The sequence below is a fragment of the Hippocampus comes genome, unplaced genomic scaffold, assembly GCF_001891065.2.
Source record: "Hippocampus comes isolate QL1 unplaced genomic scaffold, H_comes_QL1_v1.1 scaffold22, whole genome shotgun sequence".
Taxonomy (NCBI): Eukaryota; Metazoa; Chordata; class Actinopteri; order Syngnathiformes; family Syngnathidae; genus Hippocampus; species Hippocampus comes.
The window spans coordinates 4,303,648-4,321,711 of record NW_017806175.1 but is presented as its reverse complement, the minus strand read 5'-3'; the positions used below and the strand labels follow the sequence as shown (position 1 = coordinate 4,321,711).

General features: G+C 41.4%; 1 protein-coding gene and 2 long non-coding RNA genes across 8 annotated transcripts in view; 1 reads left to right on the top strand and 2 right to left on the bottom strand.

The window, feature by feature from the left end:
* elovl1b (ELOVL fatty acid elongase 1b) overlaps positions 1–17,503 on the bottom strand; it is a 19,270-nt gene extending 1,767 nt beyond the window's left edge. Inside the window, exons 1-8 of one of the 6 annotated variants that reach the window (XM_019897049.1) lie at positions 7,447–7,595; positions 7,184–7,293; positions 5,295–5,406; positions 2,991–3,084; positions 2,283–2,473; positions 2,052–2,132; positions 444–500; positions 185–290 (exon numbers count right to left, since the gene is read on the bottom strand). In XM_019897049.1, the coding sequence (XP_019752608.1) occupies positions 185–290; positions 444–500; positions 2,052–2,132; positions 2,283–2,473; positions 2,991–3,060 (505 nt within the window). In that variant the 5' untranslated portion in view covers positions 3,061–3,084; positions 5,295–5,406; positions 7,184–7,293; positions 7,447–7,595. Of the gene's footprint in view, positions 1–184; positions 291–443; positions 501–2,051; positions 2,133–2,282; positions 2,474–2,990; positions 3,085–3,353; positions 3,399–5,294; positions 5,407–7,183; positions 7,294–7,446; positions 7,596–17,279; positions 17,343–17,366 lie in introns of those variants that run through there. The other 5 variants (XM_019897048.1, XM_019897047.1, XM_019897050.1 and 2 more) reach the window with 5 other exon arrangements.
* Positions 8,249–10,996, bottom strand: LOC109532268 (uncharacterized). Its single transcript, XR_002171352.1, has 2 exons — positions 8,757–10,996; positions 8,249–8,655 (listed from the first exon to the last, which is right to left on the bottom strand). It is a non-coding gene; the product is annotated as an uncharacterized LOC109532268 (long non-coding RNA).
* On the top strand, positions 15,145–16,636 carry LOC109532267 (uncharacterized). Its single transcript, XR_002171351.1, has 2 exons — positions 15,145–15,518; positions 15,946–16,636. It is a non-coding gene; the product is annotated as an uncharacterized LOC109532267 (long non-coding RNA).
* Positions 17,504–18,064: the final 561 nt, after the last annotated feature.

The window sequence follows — 18,064 nt, the reverse complement described above, 5'->3', positions numbered from 1 at the left end:
CCCCCACCCTCCGTGCAAAACGGTGAAGAGACATACCAGGTTTGCATCAGACTATAAACGGTTATCAGTGGGGCCAGAGCGCCTTGAGACAAAGGCTCTTTGACAAGATAGCGGCAGATCGGTATGCGGGCAGCGCGGGGTCACGTCCACCATCGAAGCCAGGTTGAGTTCATCATGTACTCACCGGGAGCGTAGCCAACTCCCCACCACCAGGTCCAGGGCATGAAGGAGTGGTGGAAGATGTGGAGGAAGGTGATCTGGCCGCTCTTTTTTCTCAGTACGAAGAACATCTATCATTGGAGGGAGGAAAAAAAAAAAGAAAATAAAATTATACATACTTTTTTTTGGGGTCCCTTTTCTTTTTAAAAGGGTTTCTACACAAAACTTGACTATGACCCTCCACGTTTCTGCCGGTGGGAAATCAAATCAAATGTGTGACTTACGGTGTCCATGAGCTCAATGATTTTGGAGAACCAAAACAGCCAGGCCACTTCAACCATCTGAAGGGGAAAAACAAAAAAAGCAAAATCATGTCAGCGATCCATCTACATCATCGCTCACAAATGATTGACCGTAAGGCACAGGTGTCAAAGGCAAGGCCCGGGGGCCAGATCTGGCCCGCCACATCATTTTATGTGGCCCGTGAAAGCAAATCACGCATGTGAAATTCCATGATGCTTGCTAAAGTCTGAACCAAAATTTCAAATTGTCATATGTAATCCACAATAACAGTCATTATTCTTGACTTCTGACTTTAAAACGAGTTATTCATCAATTTGTTGTACGCTGTGTATTTAAGATGTGGAGGGGACGAAACATTTCTATGGTTTCCCAAAATTCATAACGGCCCTCCAAGGGAAACCGTTACTACAATGTGGCCCGCGATAAAAACGAGTTTGAAACCCCTGTCGTAAGGGATGGCACCGTATATCGATATTGTGATACGCCGTTAGCGGTATCGATACCAACGTGTCAAATATCGCAATTATGGCGGTCTTCTCCGTGTCGTGTCATGACCGCATAGACGAACAACCAATGAGAAGAGGTTTTATGACATACTACTGCACATTAAGAAGTCAACATTTTTATTTACCCGCCTTCTTGAACATAAAATAAAGAATCCGTTTCTAGTCATGTGATGTGATACAGCGAACTGTTTATTTGAAATTAAGTCACCGGGAAGCCATTTATTTTTTTTCAGGGTATTGTTAGCTTGAAATTAAACTCTTGGGATCATAGATCATGGCATATTTAGAGTTGAAACCAGAAATATCGGCACATTTCAAGGACTGTGACCCTCGTACACTTCGTTTCATGAATGTATAACTTCTTAAACACTGAGCAAGCGTGTTCGTCCGGGTTGTTCAGCTGTGCTTAGTATTTTTGTGAGAGGAGAGGGGGGGCTTTGCCTTTTCGGCACCTTTCACGCTGCGTCAACGGCAAGAGTGACTTTTGCGCAAATCGTGGATACGATCTATATTGCTGTTGTGGCAACATTTTCTTCATGACCAAAACAAACACCAAAGAATTGTCCTTCTCGGCGGGAGACTGCACAGCAGACAAGATCGGAGTCACACGGCAATTTCTGTCCCGTTTATGCTAAACATTGAACAATCACGAGGCCGCGTGCTACTTCACTGTGCGGAAAGACACATTCAAGTTGATTCGCAAAAACAAAACGAATAAATAATGCTGTGCTAGCATAGCGCAGGCAAAATGAGAGTCTGTGGCGAGACCTTTCCACACTCATTTTTGAAATCTGAAAATAAACACAAAAAAAACAATTTCTGTGCCATCTGTTTGGAAGGGCAACTCCAGAGGTTTTGAATGATCCACTCCCAAACTTTACGTACTGAAAACCATTGGAGATATAAGTCCGGCAGTCTCCGCCGCCTTTTACAGCTGTTGCCAACGGTGCACAAACCATTAAAGGGTATGCGAGCACCCAATTTAACGCCCGCTATTTGCGATCTTTGTAAATCAGGCCCATCATTTGTGATTCCAGCTATGGTAACTTGAATAGGTTGGGAAAAAAAAAATGCTGAACTTACTCTAAGTGCTTGAGGGCTGTTGGAAACATCGATTGCGTCACATCGCCAAGTGTACGTTGTGGCCCAGCCGGACATCAAGAACTAAAAAAAACACACACACACACACACACACACACACACACACACACACACACACACACACACACACAAAAAAAAAGGCAAGTTGAAATCATTGACAAAAAAAAAAAAAGTATGGCTTGAACGGAGAGGAGGATGAAAAGCAAGACTCACCTCGTAGACGATGTAAATCGACAGCGCCACCAATGCAAAGTTATAGACTATCATGGCCTCCTTGAGCTGGAAAGGCTTTCGATTGGCCATGATGCGAGGGCCCAGGTAGAGGACAAAGAACAGGTAGCACAGCAAAATGACAGTCATGGGAATAGGACTCTGCATCAGGAAATGATTCTTCACTCGAGGATCTGGTCAGGGAATAAAACAGTTCATTGGCAACTTTTTAAAATATTATCGGGGTGGAGGGGGAAGCTGAATGCCACCAAAATTTGCTGTACTGTCGGATGGTTGATTAGGGTTTAATTATTCTGCAGATTCCTCAGATTTAAAGAAACATTTTGACATAAAAATCAACAACAGGACGTTTCAAATTGACAGTGCAGAAAATGCACTTTTTTTTATGATTCAGTTACTGGTTTGGTCAGTGCCATCGGGGAATAGGCAAAAAAGTCAAATTAAAGCAGTTTTATTTTGATTCGGTACAATGATAATCTGCTTTCATCGAGGGCTATCTGAGAATATCGACTGTCAAAAGGTTGTTTCAAAGGATATGGACAATTTTATGTCTCTAAACGATTAACCAGTTACTAAAAATAATTTGCGATTAATTTGATCATCAATTCGTTGTCAAGTAATCGATTAGTTGAAACTTTATGTGAAAGGTGAATTAAAAAGGTAGCAAAAAAAAAAAAAAAAAAGACTGACCAATTCCTGCGACGAGGTAGTCATATATATCCATGGCATGTGAGCCAAACTCCTTCATCTCCTGCAGCATGTTTGCCGGTTTGTCGCCAGTTATCTGAAATAAAAAAGAGGGGGGAGAAAATAAAAGACAAAGTCAAAGTCAAATTCACCGAATCCCACCACAATCCCAAAATACAACCACATCGACTTCTTTTCCGGTTTCCTTATGACACTTATTTGTTACTTCCGCTTCTTTTGCAGAACCATGTGACATGCTTGGCATTTTACACAAGTTCACGCCTCATAAAAAAAAAAAAAAAAAAAAAAGGTGAATCATTCCTCAACACTGCAATTTCCACAGACATTAGGAAATTAAAGAGTAACCTCACTGAGGTGACGAGAATTTCCCAACATCTCAAATGTTGCTGCTATGAAGGGACATCACCAGAAAAATCATTTAAAAAAGCCTTTTGGACATTTTGGCACACACACAAAAAAAAAAAAAAAAAATGAAATGCAACTTTACCCAAGCCAAGTACTTCCTCAAAACAAACAACCCCAATGAAAATCCCAGGAGGCCCGGCTGTGCTCATGCGACATGGCCTGACATCAGACGAGGAGGGGCCACGAGGGAAATGGGACGGCTTGCCTCGCCCCGAGGCAAGCGGCGGCCATGCCGGCTGCTTCCTTACCTCTCAATCCCGACAGGCAAATTATTGAGGGCAAAACAGTAGTAAAAGTTCCTCGGCGAGCTTAAAGTCACCGCGGCCTTACTCACGCGGAATGAGTGCCGCCTACAAATACGGGGAAGCACGCGCACGGGAATGTTGCTAGTACTGTAAACCTCGACGGTTATGGGGACAGAACGGGGTGTGCTCTCCTTTGAAAAGTGGAGCCAGAGAGCGCCATTGTTTGATGTACAATCAACAATGACCGACCGCACAAGCGCGGCCCTCCTTGAGCCAATATCATTACAAGCCGATTCGTTGTGGCGAGGCGGGCAAACAAAGGCGGGTTCTGTATTGACAATAGATAAGCGTTAAGATTTCGATTTAAAAGCCCACAGCAACGCAGCCAGCACAAATGATTTCTTTGGAGCATTGGGCATCGATGAGTGAGGAAACAAAAAATATTTTTGCCCCCCTCATGTACAGTAGTGCCTCGAGATACGAGTAACCTGCTGGCTGTGAAATAAAATCAACTTACTTCAACAACAAGCACTGTTTGGCAGATAGTGAACACTTCCTCAAAAAGAAAGAAAAAAGAAATGAGAGGTTTCACGCTGTCTATTACTGTCAAACTACACATAAAACAAAGACTTACATCCTGTGAAACGCAAACAACCATAAAGCTTAACCATTCAGTCTGCTACCTTAACGCTAAGGCTAATTAGCATATAGGTTGCGGCATTATTATTTCGTTAAGTTAAAAAAAGTGAGCGTTAAAGTTAACTCACAACCTAAACATAAAACAAAAAGAATTACGCTATGTATTTAAAAACAACCGCACAGCCCTAATCAAGTCCGTTTAGCATAACGCTAATGATGCAAAACAGGCTAGCGATTAGCATCGGCGGTGCAGCGTTGTAACAGGAAACAGCGCATATTGGAACACACGCTGGAGATTTAACAAACCTCAAAGGCATGTATTCATTATCCTTTGCAAAGAAACGACTCTTACTACAGCTTAACGACTTTTTTTGGAAAGAAAACTTCCTCTACGTCTATCTGTACTATACTTCCCCTCAACTGGCCATTACACGTCAACAGAAGGAACCATGCAATGTCCATTGCATTGAGGCAAAAACTAATGAACATTCCAATTTAATTACGTCAACAATTGGTTATAAAATACACTAATATAGAGTGCTATTTTTCATATATCCAAGATACATTATAAAACATAAGCCAGAACGGATTAATAGCATTTCCTTTTCTGCGGGGAACCAAACTCGTATCACAAGGCACCAATGTATGATTTTTTTTTTTTTTTTTTTTTTAACCTTACAACAAAAAGCAAAAATTGAAAACAGGATATAGCTTGTCATTTCAAAAACGCGCCAGATGGTGTGCTCAAAAGCCAAGATGCTACCATACTTGACGCAGGAGTTGCCACTTTTCACCCATCTTGAACTTTGTACCACCTCTTTCAAATATCCAATAACATACAGAGTCGACCAACACACTTAAGAAACACTCAAGTCCGTCAGTTCTCTCGCCGACTCGTCGAAACTTACGCGGGCGGCAGTTTCGCCCGAGCGTTATCGCAAGTGGCGGTGTGTAGCATGACAACATCAGATAAATGACATTTCACAAAAACTCTTACACAAAACGCTGTGGCGGTTTTTGAGCAACGGCGAGGTATTTGGGGCGGGCGCCTCGCATTTCAGCAAGCGCACCCTCATGTCTGCGATGAGTGCAAACTTCAAGGTCTTGTTCTGAGGAAAAACGCTGCACAGTTAAGTCCACCAGATGATCAATCGTCATCTGGCCGAGGGGAAACACACCTAGGCTTTGAATGGTGGAGAAAACACACATACTGTCGAGGGTCGACTGAAAGGAAGGTGGAGCTCCTCCCTTAACTGGGACTTGTGATTTTTTTTTTTTTTTAGCAGCAATATGAGATTTGCTCTGCTGACTTATCTGAGCTTCGTTGAGTGGCCTAAAAAAAATCCCCCAAACATGACAACCGTAACCAGGAAAGGGAGAACCAACATGCGTGTCACCCCGAAACCCAGATAAAGATCAAAGTTGAAGGAAATTGAAATTAAACCTCCCGCCTCTGCACCTTGATGAAAACCATCAAACTTGCCATTGAGAACCAATTCAATTGCTCTTTTTTCCACTTTGTCCGTCACTTCAAGTCAACGCAAACGACACAGCACCACCAACTGTCCTCGCCTCCTTGACAAATAGCCTTACACACACACACACACTGAATTGTAAATGGAGTGACTTCAGCCAGATACAAAAAAAAAAATTTTAAATGGAAATAATGTTCCCACCAAGGACTCAAACTGACAAATAGGCTTTTCGCGATCAGGATTTTGAAGCTGATCAATGAAATAAAAGCAAACTCAAAAATAGTGGAGAAAGTCGTGTGTGTCAATGTGTTATTTTGCGGATCCGATCAATGACGTCATTGATTGAGCCACAAATTATGACATGACAACCCACCACCCAATTTTGCATGAAAAATTCAAAATCTCTTTCAATCTGGTCAATGTAAAGCCGACTTACATTCTCCTACAAAAGGAAAAAAAAAACCCAAAACAACATAACACGATACCAAGAATTGTGTCCTGCTTGTCGATGAAAAAAAAAAGATTCGATTCCTTTCATTAACTACCAATAAAATGTGATATTTTCTTCATTATAATCTCTTCTGAATGTTCTGAACTCCTGTTTCCATACCAATGTTGTACAGAGCGGATTAAGGCTGCCTGGAGGAGGTGTGACGCGGCACGGATGGAACTCAATTTGCCATTCTTTGACGTCATGTTGTTCTTCGAAAGCACGTTGAGAGTAAATCTCCTGGATTAAGCCAAGTAGCGCATCAAGAGATGCGACTGATCAGCAAATCAAAGTGCACACAATTGAGCCAATTCTCAACGATTAAATGAATTGATCAGAATCCTACTGACAATTGGCGACCCCAAAAAAAAGGAACCCATTTTGGGCAACAATTCCAACTTTAAGAAACGCTGAACCAGAAGATAAGAAATTTCTAATTGGGCAGGTTGTGTTCAGGTCTGTAGCCCCCCACAAAGTATCTCTGTAGCATTTCCAGTCAGTGCCTCAACCAAAAAGAAACAACACTACAACATTATAGTTGCGTTACGAATTTTTGCGTGGTTTGTTTGAGCGCAGCCTCCACAACCAAGTGGCGGTTTTACATCGAGTGAAGGAGACAAAGTGGAGCGTTTTCCTGTTCGGAGTCAATGAATCACAGGATGGAAAAAAAAAAAAAAGGGAAGAGTTAATGATGAACAAACAGTGAGAAGGGATGAGAGTTGGGGAGGAGTGTCAAAAAAAAAAAAAAAAGGGAACACCCAAAGTACAAAGTATCCATTTGCATGGGATAAAGGCCAAAAATCGGAACATCAAGCACCAGACTGAGAAGCAACTTCATGAAAATAAAATGAAAAAAACAGCAGCGCTCAAGCAAGACGCCGTACACACAAAGTGAGTTCTACTTCCAAGTGAATGACTTACCCAGCTGAAAAAAAGTGGACTTTCCAGCTTCGGGATAAACCTAAAGCCAGCGTTGAGCGAATCCTCTTCGGGAGCCCCTCTCTTGGAGAGAAGTGCGGCGCGAGTAGAAACTGCAGTTCGGTGAGGGAGAGATCGAGAGCATGTGTGTGGAAAAGAGGAGAGGGAAGGAGGGAATGAAGAAGGAGGGGAAAAAAAAAAACTATTTCAACCGACAGACGCGACTGGTACAGCCGTCTTCCGACTCTCCGCCCTCCCTGACTCACCCCGGTGGATGAATAACCCAGCACAGAAAACGGAAGAGGGAGTGAGAGAGGCTGAGAGCAACAGTCAAGGGAGGCAAGGTGTGTGCGGTTACGCCGGCGTCCGACCCTATTTAAACACACGCCATGCCAAATGAAACTGCCCGGTCTGAGACCACAGCCTGACTTTCAGCGCCCCCCCCTCCGCATCTCTCCTCCCACCACACAACGACTCTCCTGGCCACACCCTACACACACACACACACACACACACGGAAACCTGGCTCTCAAGTTGCCCTGTTTGTCCTCAACGGGGTGGGAGGTTAATATTATTCAGATAAAGCGAATCAATGGCGCCCGCTATCATGAAGGCCAACCATTGTTCTATTTTGTTGCGGCCTTTGCCCTACGTACTGGGGCTGAACAATTAATCAAAAACAAAAAAACAAACAAAAAAAAAAAATCGACCTCGCAGTGTAGCAGAATGCAATTTGGGGGGGGGGTGAAAGGGGGGGTGATTTTAAACATACGCATTGTAATTTTAAAACAATCACGTTAGATCAATGCTAACAAAAAAAATGCAAATTGTCATAAATTGGCTAAAATATAGCATAGAGGTTACGCGAACGGTGAAGCAACACACACGGATGGACAGTATAGATTCTTTATACCATGCCATATGTTATCGCAACCGATTGAGTGGCTTCAAGTAGTTTTGACTTTACTGTTACGACTTTGTCTGCCCTCTGGTGGCCAAGATGGGGGCACCAGAAGGAGCAGCACAATGAAATGAACTGAAGCATTAAGACTTTTTAAAAAAAAAAAATTCCATTTTACTTAATGTTATTACTGTATGTTTTTATCGAATACAATATTATAGGGTGCTATTTTCAGAACTAACTAATGATGTGTATTCCACATAACGCATTCTCAGAAAATATAATCGAATATAGGTGGCGTGCAACAGGAGGTTACAAGGAATTATATAAACACTACCATTATCGTTTTTTTTTTTTTTTTTTGTGTGTACATGTTTTCTGATTGTGCTGATGGACTTTGCAAAATTGCCAACACAAATAGAGCACATATTGGCTTTGTCAGAACGATCAACTCCATAGCTGGGCGCCATCGCCAACCGACCATGATGTTTATTCGAGGGCTGGTGAGCGCGGCCGATGATGACTCTCGATGACAACAGATGCCCAGCTACATGACTGGATAGCGCAATAATGCCTTAAAAGTCTTTGTGTGTGTGTGTGTGTGGGGGGGGGGGGCGGGACCTCACTACTCCTCATCAGGAGAGTAATTTCTTAAATCTGACTTCAACGCCACACCCTCGTGTTGTCAAGAGCCAAAATATGAAATAGTAGTAGTCGTGTCATAGAATAGCAATAGTGGCATTTTTTATTCATGACTCTTCTTTAGAAGAACTTAAATAGCCACCGTGGGGAACAATGCATGCAGAGGCATAGGAATTTCATTCTTAAGATCGCCTTGTGTCACTTTGGCGGCTCAGTTGTCGGTGCAGGGGAAAAAAAAATACGACGATTCAGAAAATGCTTGATACAGTACAACGGCGCTTACAGGTAAATACAGCTGGACTTGATAAAAAAAAAAAAAAAAACGTGCAGAGGTGCATTTGAGCATAGACCGACTGGGCTGGTTTGACTTGTCACTCAAGCCCCGTTGGGGTGCGGGTTTGCGGGTGGGTAGGTGGCGGTGGTGGTGGTTGAGTGGCAGCGGTCCAGCGCCCCTCCTCCAAATACCACAACACACCTGACAGCAAAATACATCATCGTTCTGTGCTGCAGTCGCTGACAGTACCGTTTCAGAAATGATTGTCATCTCGCCCCGTGAGGCCAACGCCTCTTTAAATGGGCGACCTTATAAGTGAAGGCCTGAAAGAGGAAGTAGAAATGCCATAGCGGTTTGCTTTCAAAGGTAGTTATGAAAGACCAGGACTCCAAAATATTTACTGTTGATTAACATTCCAAGTGTCATTATATTACTTTTGAAAAGGCTGAATTTCCACTTTCTACAGTGTTCCCCGTTCCTTGATTTTTAATCGACTGCTTATGGAATTGTAAGTTTCCACGAAGAGCTCGACGTTAGGTTAAAAAAAAAAAAAAAAAACTTTGACAAATCAGAATTCAGCGCGAGATCAATAAAGCTGCCTTCCCTGTGTAAACATAATCTCGGTAACATCTGCGCGACGTTTCATGATCTGTCAATGGTGTTTCACATAATATCTTTCGCATGAAGCTAGCAGACTTGACGAAATTAAATTGGAACATTTTGCTGTTTATTAAATATACAATGGTTAATTCTGTTTTACTTGATGCGTCAGTGGCTGGAATGGTTGCCAGACTTCTTGTGAAAAGTGGACAGTACAGCTGAGCCCCCCCAAAAAAAATAACATTAGCTTAGCGACTAGCATTAGCCTCTTGTGCTCGCAAGTAGCATGTCCCTTCTGATTGGTCAGTTTGGCAGGAGAGGAGTGAGATGGCGTTTGTGTAGGAGACATGTGATACAACAAGTTCAGGGTCAGTCAGGAGTGCTGCTTTAAAAATAAATAAATAACATTTTTTAAAAAAGATGATCATGTGATCGTGTTTTGAAAAAAAAAAAAAAAAGAAAAAAAACAAAACAATAAATCATTCAGCCCAACCCTCAAGGCCACAATGACCATATTTTGTCCGTTGCCACCACCGCCGCCGCAACCCAGATAAGCCACAAGATGCGGAACCCAGTAAAATTCCAGTAACAAGATGTATTGCAGATACACGTTTGCGTGCAACAATGCATCTCCATCTCCGGCGATAGTAACCCATCTATGACCTAATGTACAAATCACAGCATTGGGTGTGGTAGTTAAGAGACTTTTGAGTTCCTGCCATACTAATAACTATTGTCATAATTGCTTTACACTTAAAGCAAAACAACTCCATGATATTCAAAACATCACGGCGTGTGCTGCTAAAGCGCCGAGGCAGCGAGCGCAAACATTCATCGCCATTTTCCATGCCCGTGCGAGGAGTCTGACCTTGCTGTGGATGCACCATGTGAAATACTTGTGCTGAAGATGGAATCCATTTTGACCGGCAATGTCAGTGAGGTATTCATTTATCAACGTATTCATCAATGCATGTTACGGAGAATTGGGGGAAAACGAAATACGAGAAAACACTCACCATAGCGCAGCACTACGCTACATCAATGCCGAGCTACAACCACAATGACGAACAAGTTGTTCAATTAATACCTCAGTGTCAATCCAAATTTTAAAATGACCTTTGAACATTATAGTTGTAAAAATGAGAACCCACAGAGGTGGTTAGAGAGCTGGATCTCATCGTATGATGCAGTGAACAAATATATTATAACGGGTTGGTGGATGAGACTTGACAGGAATCATTGCAGTACAATTTTAGTGGATTCATCTCATGCATATTATCAGTTAAACATGCATGGGGATTTTTTTTTGAAAGAAATACTAAAATGTTTTATTTAAAAAATATATATACTTTACGAGTAGTATGACATGTTAGCTTAGACCACATGTATCAAACTCAAGGCCCGGGGGCCAGATGTGGCCCGCCAGATCATTTACAAGTGGCCCGCGAAAGCAAATCAAAGATGATAACTTCCATGATACTTGCTAAAATGTGTACCAAAATTTCAAATTTTCATATGTAATAAATCAGTGAGCATTTTCTTGTTACCAAACGCCTCATTACAGTTACTTAACAATAGTTGAATAAAACATTATTCTTGACTTCTTGATATAGTTTGTCATCACAGCCCACCAAGGGAAATGGTAATTATAATATGGCCCGCGACAAAAAAATGAGTTTGACACCCCTGGCCGAGACAAAGAACATTCGATATGTACCATAGGCCAAACTACATAAATAACAAACGTTCACGTGCGCGCATATTTTTGCGGAATATATGATGACATGACACCATCATTTGCACGTTTGTCAAAATTTCAGAAAACAATAGCAGTGTCACGGATGTACAAAAAAACCCCCAAAAAACATTTGATGTGGTGAACGCACACTCAAAAGTAATTATCGACCTGAAAACTCAATAAATCAAACCGGTGAGAGGACAAAACGCATTAAGGTGCCACCTGAGGCTAGCGAGGATGGAACCAAAGTCAAAATGAGCAGTAACAAGCTGGTGTCACTCGACGCTGCTCGCGAGTCAATGTCAACAAAACTTGCTCTGCCGCTTTTGTCGCTACGAGAAAAGAAATAAAGAAATACTACCTGCTCTCCCCCACCGGCTTCTACCGCAGCTATGTAATAAGACACAACATCACAAACGCTCTCTAATGTTTACAAAGAAGAGTTTGAAAATAATCCCTCTGCAAATTAGGGATGCTTTCGCGCACCAAGGTCAATACCATTCGACGTGTCATTTACAACAACTTATTAAAAGTGATGCATGTTGAATTTACAATAATTTCTTAAATGTGATGACAAAGTTCACAGTGAGTTCGATTTACTGCCACAGTTGGTTGCACAATTACCAGATGGACGGAATAAACAAATTTAAAAACACATTAAAAAAAAAAAATAAACCCCATAATAAACACAATAATCATTATTCAACGGGGTCTCAAATGCAAACCATCCAGGGCGAGCCAAAGCTCAAAACTGAATAAAATTACGTTCCGAGTATGCAAATGAAGTGCATTAACAGGACAGTGAGTACTCTGTACTCAAGTAGTTTACTATTACAGACCCCCGCCCCCCCGCCCCCTTACTGGAATGTCGCACTGCGAGCCATGTTCACCCTCCTTTGTTTCATGTTTTGGGTGAGGGTGGGTGCAAGGTGCCGCTGCTGCTGCGGGTGGGCGGTTGAGAGACAACCCCACCCCATCCCCCAACCTTGTTTGGAAAGGGGGTGACCCTTCACCTTTTTCCGGTCTCATTCTCCCAATTCCACACCTTCCCTCCCCTCCTCCACAGGTTTCTCCCTCTCTCTCTCTCCTATGATTCACATGACTGGAACTTTCCATCGACAACAAAGGTGCACTGCTGTATCCTTGTGAATGAGCTCATGCCCGATGGCGGAGAAACTGCCTTTCAGCAGGTGTGAGTCAATTTGCATGACGCCGATATCCAGCTGTTTGGAACTAAACCAAAAGCCGGAAACGTGTGGGCGAGGCTACCCTGCACAAAAAAAACATTTGGATGATCTCTCATCGTGTCTGTTTCAAGGGTATTTGGGATGGCGGCGGCTTGGGGGGAACGACTGCGGCTTTTAGTCGCGTTATGTTTGGTCGCTGTCTTGTCATTTCATAACACCCAAGAGAATATTTTTGCACATTCACTGATGCTAAATTGTCAAACAGTTTCTTTAAAATATTTTAAAGTTTATTTTTAAGGTCTTGTAGTTTGGACTTATGTCATTTTCTTTGTACGTGGAGTGTGGGGGGGGGGGATAAATTCTAGCAAAACGGACTCGATTTTGGCAATCAAGTGTGGCGTAAACATCCATCAGTACATCACAAATCTGAGTACAACAAAAATGCAAACAAATCCGTGGCTTTATCGCTTCAACTGTCCATGTTTCATGCAACGATGATATGTAAACATGTGGGATTGCCCTTCTTAGACGGCAAGTCTAAAAAATGTTCTTTACAATATGTTGTAATCAGAGCTCTTTTTTTTTTAATAAAATGAGAAAACTAAATAAATAAAGGACTTTATCACCCCTCATTTATTTTCAAACAACGTTCTTGTGTCCATTCTATGCCAGCGACGTACAGTGGCAGGCAGAATAATTAAATGCCCTTCCATTAGTAGAAAGCAGAAGGTACATAATTGACCTGTGTATCCACTTTTTGTGATGTTTTTGTTTGGTGGTGTCCCTTGAGATTTTTTTTTTCATGTCAAGCATGTGCCTTGGCTCAACAAAATTTGACTGCACAATTAGAACAACATATGACATTTAGTTTTAAAAAGTCAACGCTTCAATAAGTAAGAATATTGGCTGTCACTGGTGATGAGCTGCTCTTTTCTTTTCTGAAGGGACTTCTGAGCAGGGTGCAATATGATTGGCTGCTTGCGGGGGGATTAAAGGGCGCCTCTTTGGCATTAATTGCCTCCAATTAACATTTTTTTCTCCTCCTCTGTACAGAGAGGAGAGGGAGGGAGCAAGGCCAAGTACTGCAAAACACAGATGCCTTTTTGCTCCGGGAGGAGGAAAAAAAAAAAGTGGGTACCAGCAGGTACTAGTTAGCCCCAAGGGCAACATGAGTAGCCCATGGGTCTGTGCTAAAGCTAGCTCATCAGTGTGGGCCACTGTTAAAACACAAGCATGTTGAATGGCATTTAATCATTTATCTATTTAAACTTATCATGACACACATTTGCGTACTAAATTCTGTTTAAAAATAGAGTTCAGTCAAGGGGAAAAATGCGGTTTATTTATCCAAACAATTTAAAAAACAAGTTAATTTTAGAATTGTAATTTTAAAACGGTGATACCGCAAAATTTCTGCTTGCGGTTATCATACTGTCGGAATCTAATATTGCATCATGCCTACTTGACACATTCTGAAAATGAGACGTTTTAGTACCTGGAAAGGCAAGAGCCTTGTTAAATTTGTATAAATGTGACCGTACCTTTTCCACAACCAAAAAGGTGGAGGTATGTTCTCAAACTTTGAAAAGTATGTGTCAAGGGTACACACATGACAACTGTAACCCTGAAGCTAAAACAATACATTACTTTTTTCCAAGAACACCCAACTCATTAGACAACAAACGGGGGGAAAGTGCAAACCTAACCTGGTTGACTCGTCGGATTACGCAAGGCTCTTGGTATGACTCAAACAACATTCGTCATGTCTTCGCTTTAAGTGTACACTGCGCTTTAAGCAAGGTGAACTTTGATCTAATTTCCAAATAAAAATTGCTTAAAAAAAATAAATAAAAAAGATCTCATGATTTTATCACATGACAATTTTGCACCGCAGAAAGTCCTCCCTTTGTGAAATAACTTTTGGGTTCAGCAGCCCCAAAACGAGAAGTAATAAACACGCAAAGCCATTTTGTGGGTCATGTCTGCCAAGATGAAAAAAACATTAGGTTTGTACAGCTATTGTGAGTTCCTGGCTGGAAGTACTTAATCTCCCCCTCCAATGTGTTTACACAACAACAGGTTTAACAACATACAAGTAGGCATGGGCATAGACCGAAATACAATGACAGTAACAGAGTTGGTATTGAGCTTAGTGTAGCGAAGCCTAAAGCCTAGTCTCTCTCATTTGTAAATGACTATTTGTTATGTACTCTGCGTAATACAGGACACGTGACAAACTCAAGGGCGACAGATCCGGCCTGCCACATCATTTATTTATTTTTATTTTTTTTGTGACTCACTAAGGAAAATAAAGTCAAGTCTCCTGCCACTCAAAATGTATTTGTGTCTTGATACTTGTTTAAATGCATAGTAATGGAATTACTGGAGTCCCACAAGGAGCTGTTCTAAGGTTACGCCAATCTGAATAGAATCAGGGCTGCACCAGACTGTAACCACATCAAGGTATTATATTGGGATACCTTTATTCCAAAAATAAAAACATTAAAATTGTTGAGACGAGTGGGTTGTGCTCTCTTTTTTTGTTCTTAATGCATTGCCGAGGTATCGTGGGATCGGGACACGGTTTTAACAGATGCTTCAAATTAAGTAACTGATTCTGAGCTGGTTGCTAGCTAGCTAGCTAGCTAAATAAATAAATAAATGTGTGATTCGTTCTTTGCCACCTACTGTTTTATCATGAAATTGTTGAAAGACTAAGGAGGAGAAAAAAAAAAGCATAAAGTCTCAAATTGGCTCCAGTTGACTGCAGACTTTTCCCTTGTCAACAATTTGCAAAGGACTCAACAGGCCTGAGTCAACACGCGCCTCCTCCACTGGTCTGACTTCCTGTCACAGGAAATTAAATCAAAGCTGTATTGACAGGGTCCTAAAAAAGTCTCAAAGTTTAGCGGCAAAAAAATTACAATTACAGCAATGTAAAATGGCTCCCCCCTCGGTCATTTTCAAGCCATTTGTCCGATATGGCGTGCTCACCGGTTATGAGCTTGCGTAATTGCTGACAGTCCAGACTTAATTCAAAAGGTGTGCTTCATAGATTTGTTTACACTGCTGCTTAATTCTCAAATGAGGATCAGGAGGAGACTCCTCTCTCTCTTGCTCTCTCTCTCTCTCTCTATTTTTTTTTAAATTAACTGGCTTTTTCAGTGCATCTTTGCTGATGTGCACTACTTGCACTCACAACATGACTGTGATCAAAGAGGAGCTAGTCTGCAAAAGTACAGTCAGGACTGCCAACTTAATGACTTTCTGTCTATGCCTATTAAAACTCAATGTAAAAATAAATAAATAAATAAACCAGATCGAGTTTCAACCTTAACTCACCATACAGTCCTTCGTTGCATATTTGGGCCTGCTACTTATTTATTTCTGGCAAAAACTGAAACCAACGTCAACTTCCAACAGTTGCGATAGTTTGCTATGTAAACTAAATGCTTTACATCATCAAACACCACAGGCAATACACGATGCAAAACTTGAAAATACGCCCATTTTTAAACAAAAAAATTTGCAGGATTTGAACTACTTCCAAACGATGTGAAAAAATAGGGTTTTAAGGACATGAGGTAAGAGGGGTGGAAAAAATAGTTACGACAATCACTTTCTGAAATCGAAATCAAAAATCAATTTTCTCCAAAATATATACTCACGTTGACAAGCAACAAAATACCATACAATGAAGTTATCAGTACTGTAAATGTGCCATTTCCTTCTAAGGTATCTCGATGTATTTTAAAAGGAAAGTCAAGTCAAAAATAATTGTTACAATCATATGTTCTGTGCGGCATTCTGTTTAATACTGCGTTTGTGGAATACGAATTAAGGAGGAAAATCCACCAATTATTATGTATTCAATTTGCCATTTGCTGTCAATCGAAAATGACATTACAGTTGCTCACGGCTCAGGTAACAACCAGTCACGGCTCAGCTTGCGAACATCACATGACCCAACTCCAAACAGGTTAAAATGGAACCATTCAAATCACTTCGATATGATGCACTAGCATCTTTAAAAAAATACAAATAAAAATCTGATTCAGAGCAGTTTTTGTTCCCCCCTAATAACTACTAACTAGTTTTGATATCAGAAGCCAGTTAAAAAAAAAAAGTTTGTTCTTGTTATTTTCAATTTATTTTGAAAGGAGGGTTGGTCATCCCCCACCCCACCCAAAAATGCTTGCAATATCTTAATGTCATTAAAAGTCAAAAAGCCAATTTGCAATTTGGGGTATTTTAACGAGGAACATGAAGTCAATGTACATCATTTGCCTCGGTGGACCGAATCTGCCTGGGGGCCTTGAGTTTGACACCTGTACACTCGTGGCATGTTACAAACTCACTGCATGACTACAGTTCAATTGAATTTAACTTTAAAAGTTCGATATATTTGCTTTAATCTTTTAATAGCAATATGTACTCCATAATACCATTTTTAATAGCTTCTTTTTGATGGTTTCACTAGAGACTGCAATATACTACACTTACTATGAACCAAACCTGTACACACCGTTGAGATGGACGCAACTTATTTCAACCGACTAGTGACAATAAAGAGGGCGTCAATAAACTGGTTGTGAGCAGCAACAGGTACAAACCGATGACGACGGGCGATGGTACAAAGCACAATCGATGTCACACATTACAGCCACAAAATCCCAAAATGCTTTAACATTCACACCAAGCAAAATAACAAACACATTAAACAGCAAGTTTAAGCAAGTGAATACGGCGCTGCTTACAACTGGTCGGGCGGAGATGTAATTGCACTTAACTCGGAACGTGGACATTTAGGAAGTCTTTTCATGACTTGTTAAGAACTCACTCACTTTTTGGGGGGTGGGCACAGGGTCAGATAAAGCCAGCGGAGACTGTCGAAACTAATGTGGGCCGACGCGTGTGTCAAGTAGTCTCAACCTGTTCATTTCCGCATCAATCTTTGCAGCCGGGGAAGAAGCAAAATGCATTTGAAGGCACTCAGAAAAAGGTGGAGTCAAACTCACTGACGCTCTTTTTTTGAGTCGCCCCTTTTTAACGTCATCAACTGACAACTTCACTGCCAAACGAATATGTCACAAAAAGTAGCGACGCTCAATTCATGGTTCAGGTGACATTGGGAATTATGACATATGATCTAATTCTAGTACATTCTTTGTCCTCATTAGTAATACAGTTTAGCACTAGTAGGGCTGTGCACTTCTGGTGCCCTAGACAAGAACAAGAAAAAAAAAACAAATAAATAGGATGATAGATTAGCAATGAGATCTTTTTATTAGATAATTGACATCAAAAGTCTGCTACCAATGGAGGTGGGGGGCGGTATTAGGGACATTCCCAAATCCTAACGAGTCTCCAGTTGTGTAACTGCTATGGATCAATATCAGCTGACTGTCAAGGACCCCCAACAAGCCACCACCAGCCAAATGCAGCAAGGGGCCGAATCGAAAGTCTACCTCACAGCTCTGGATTTATTTGCCCTACAATTGTCTGGCGACCAATACAAGGTGTAACCTGATTCTCATCAAGT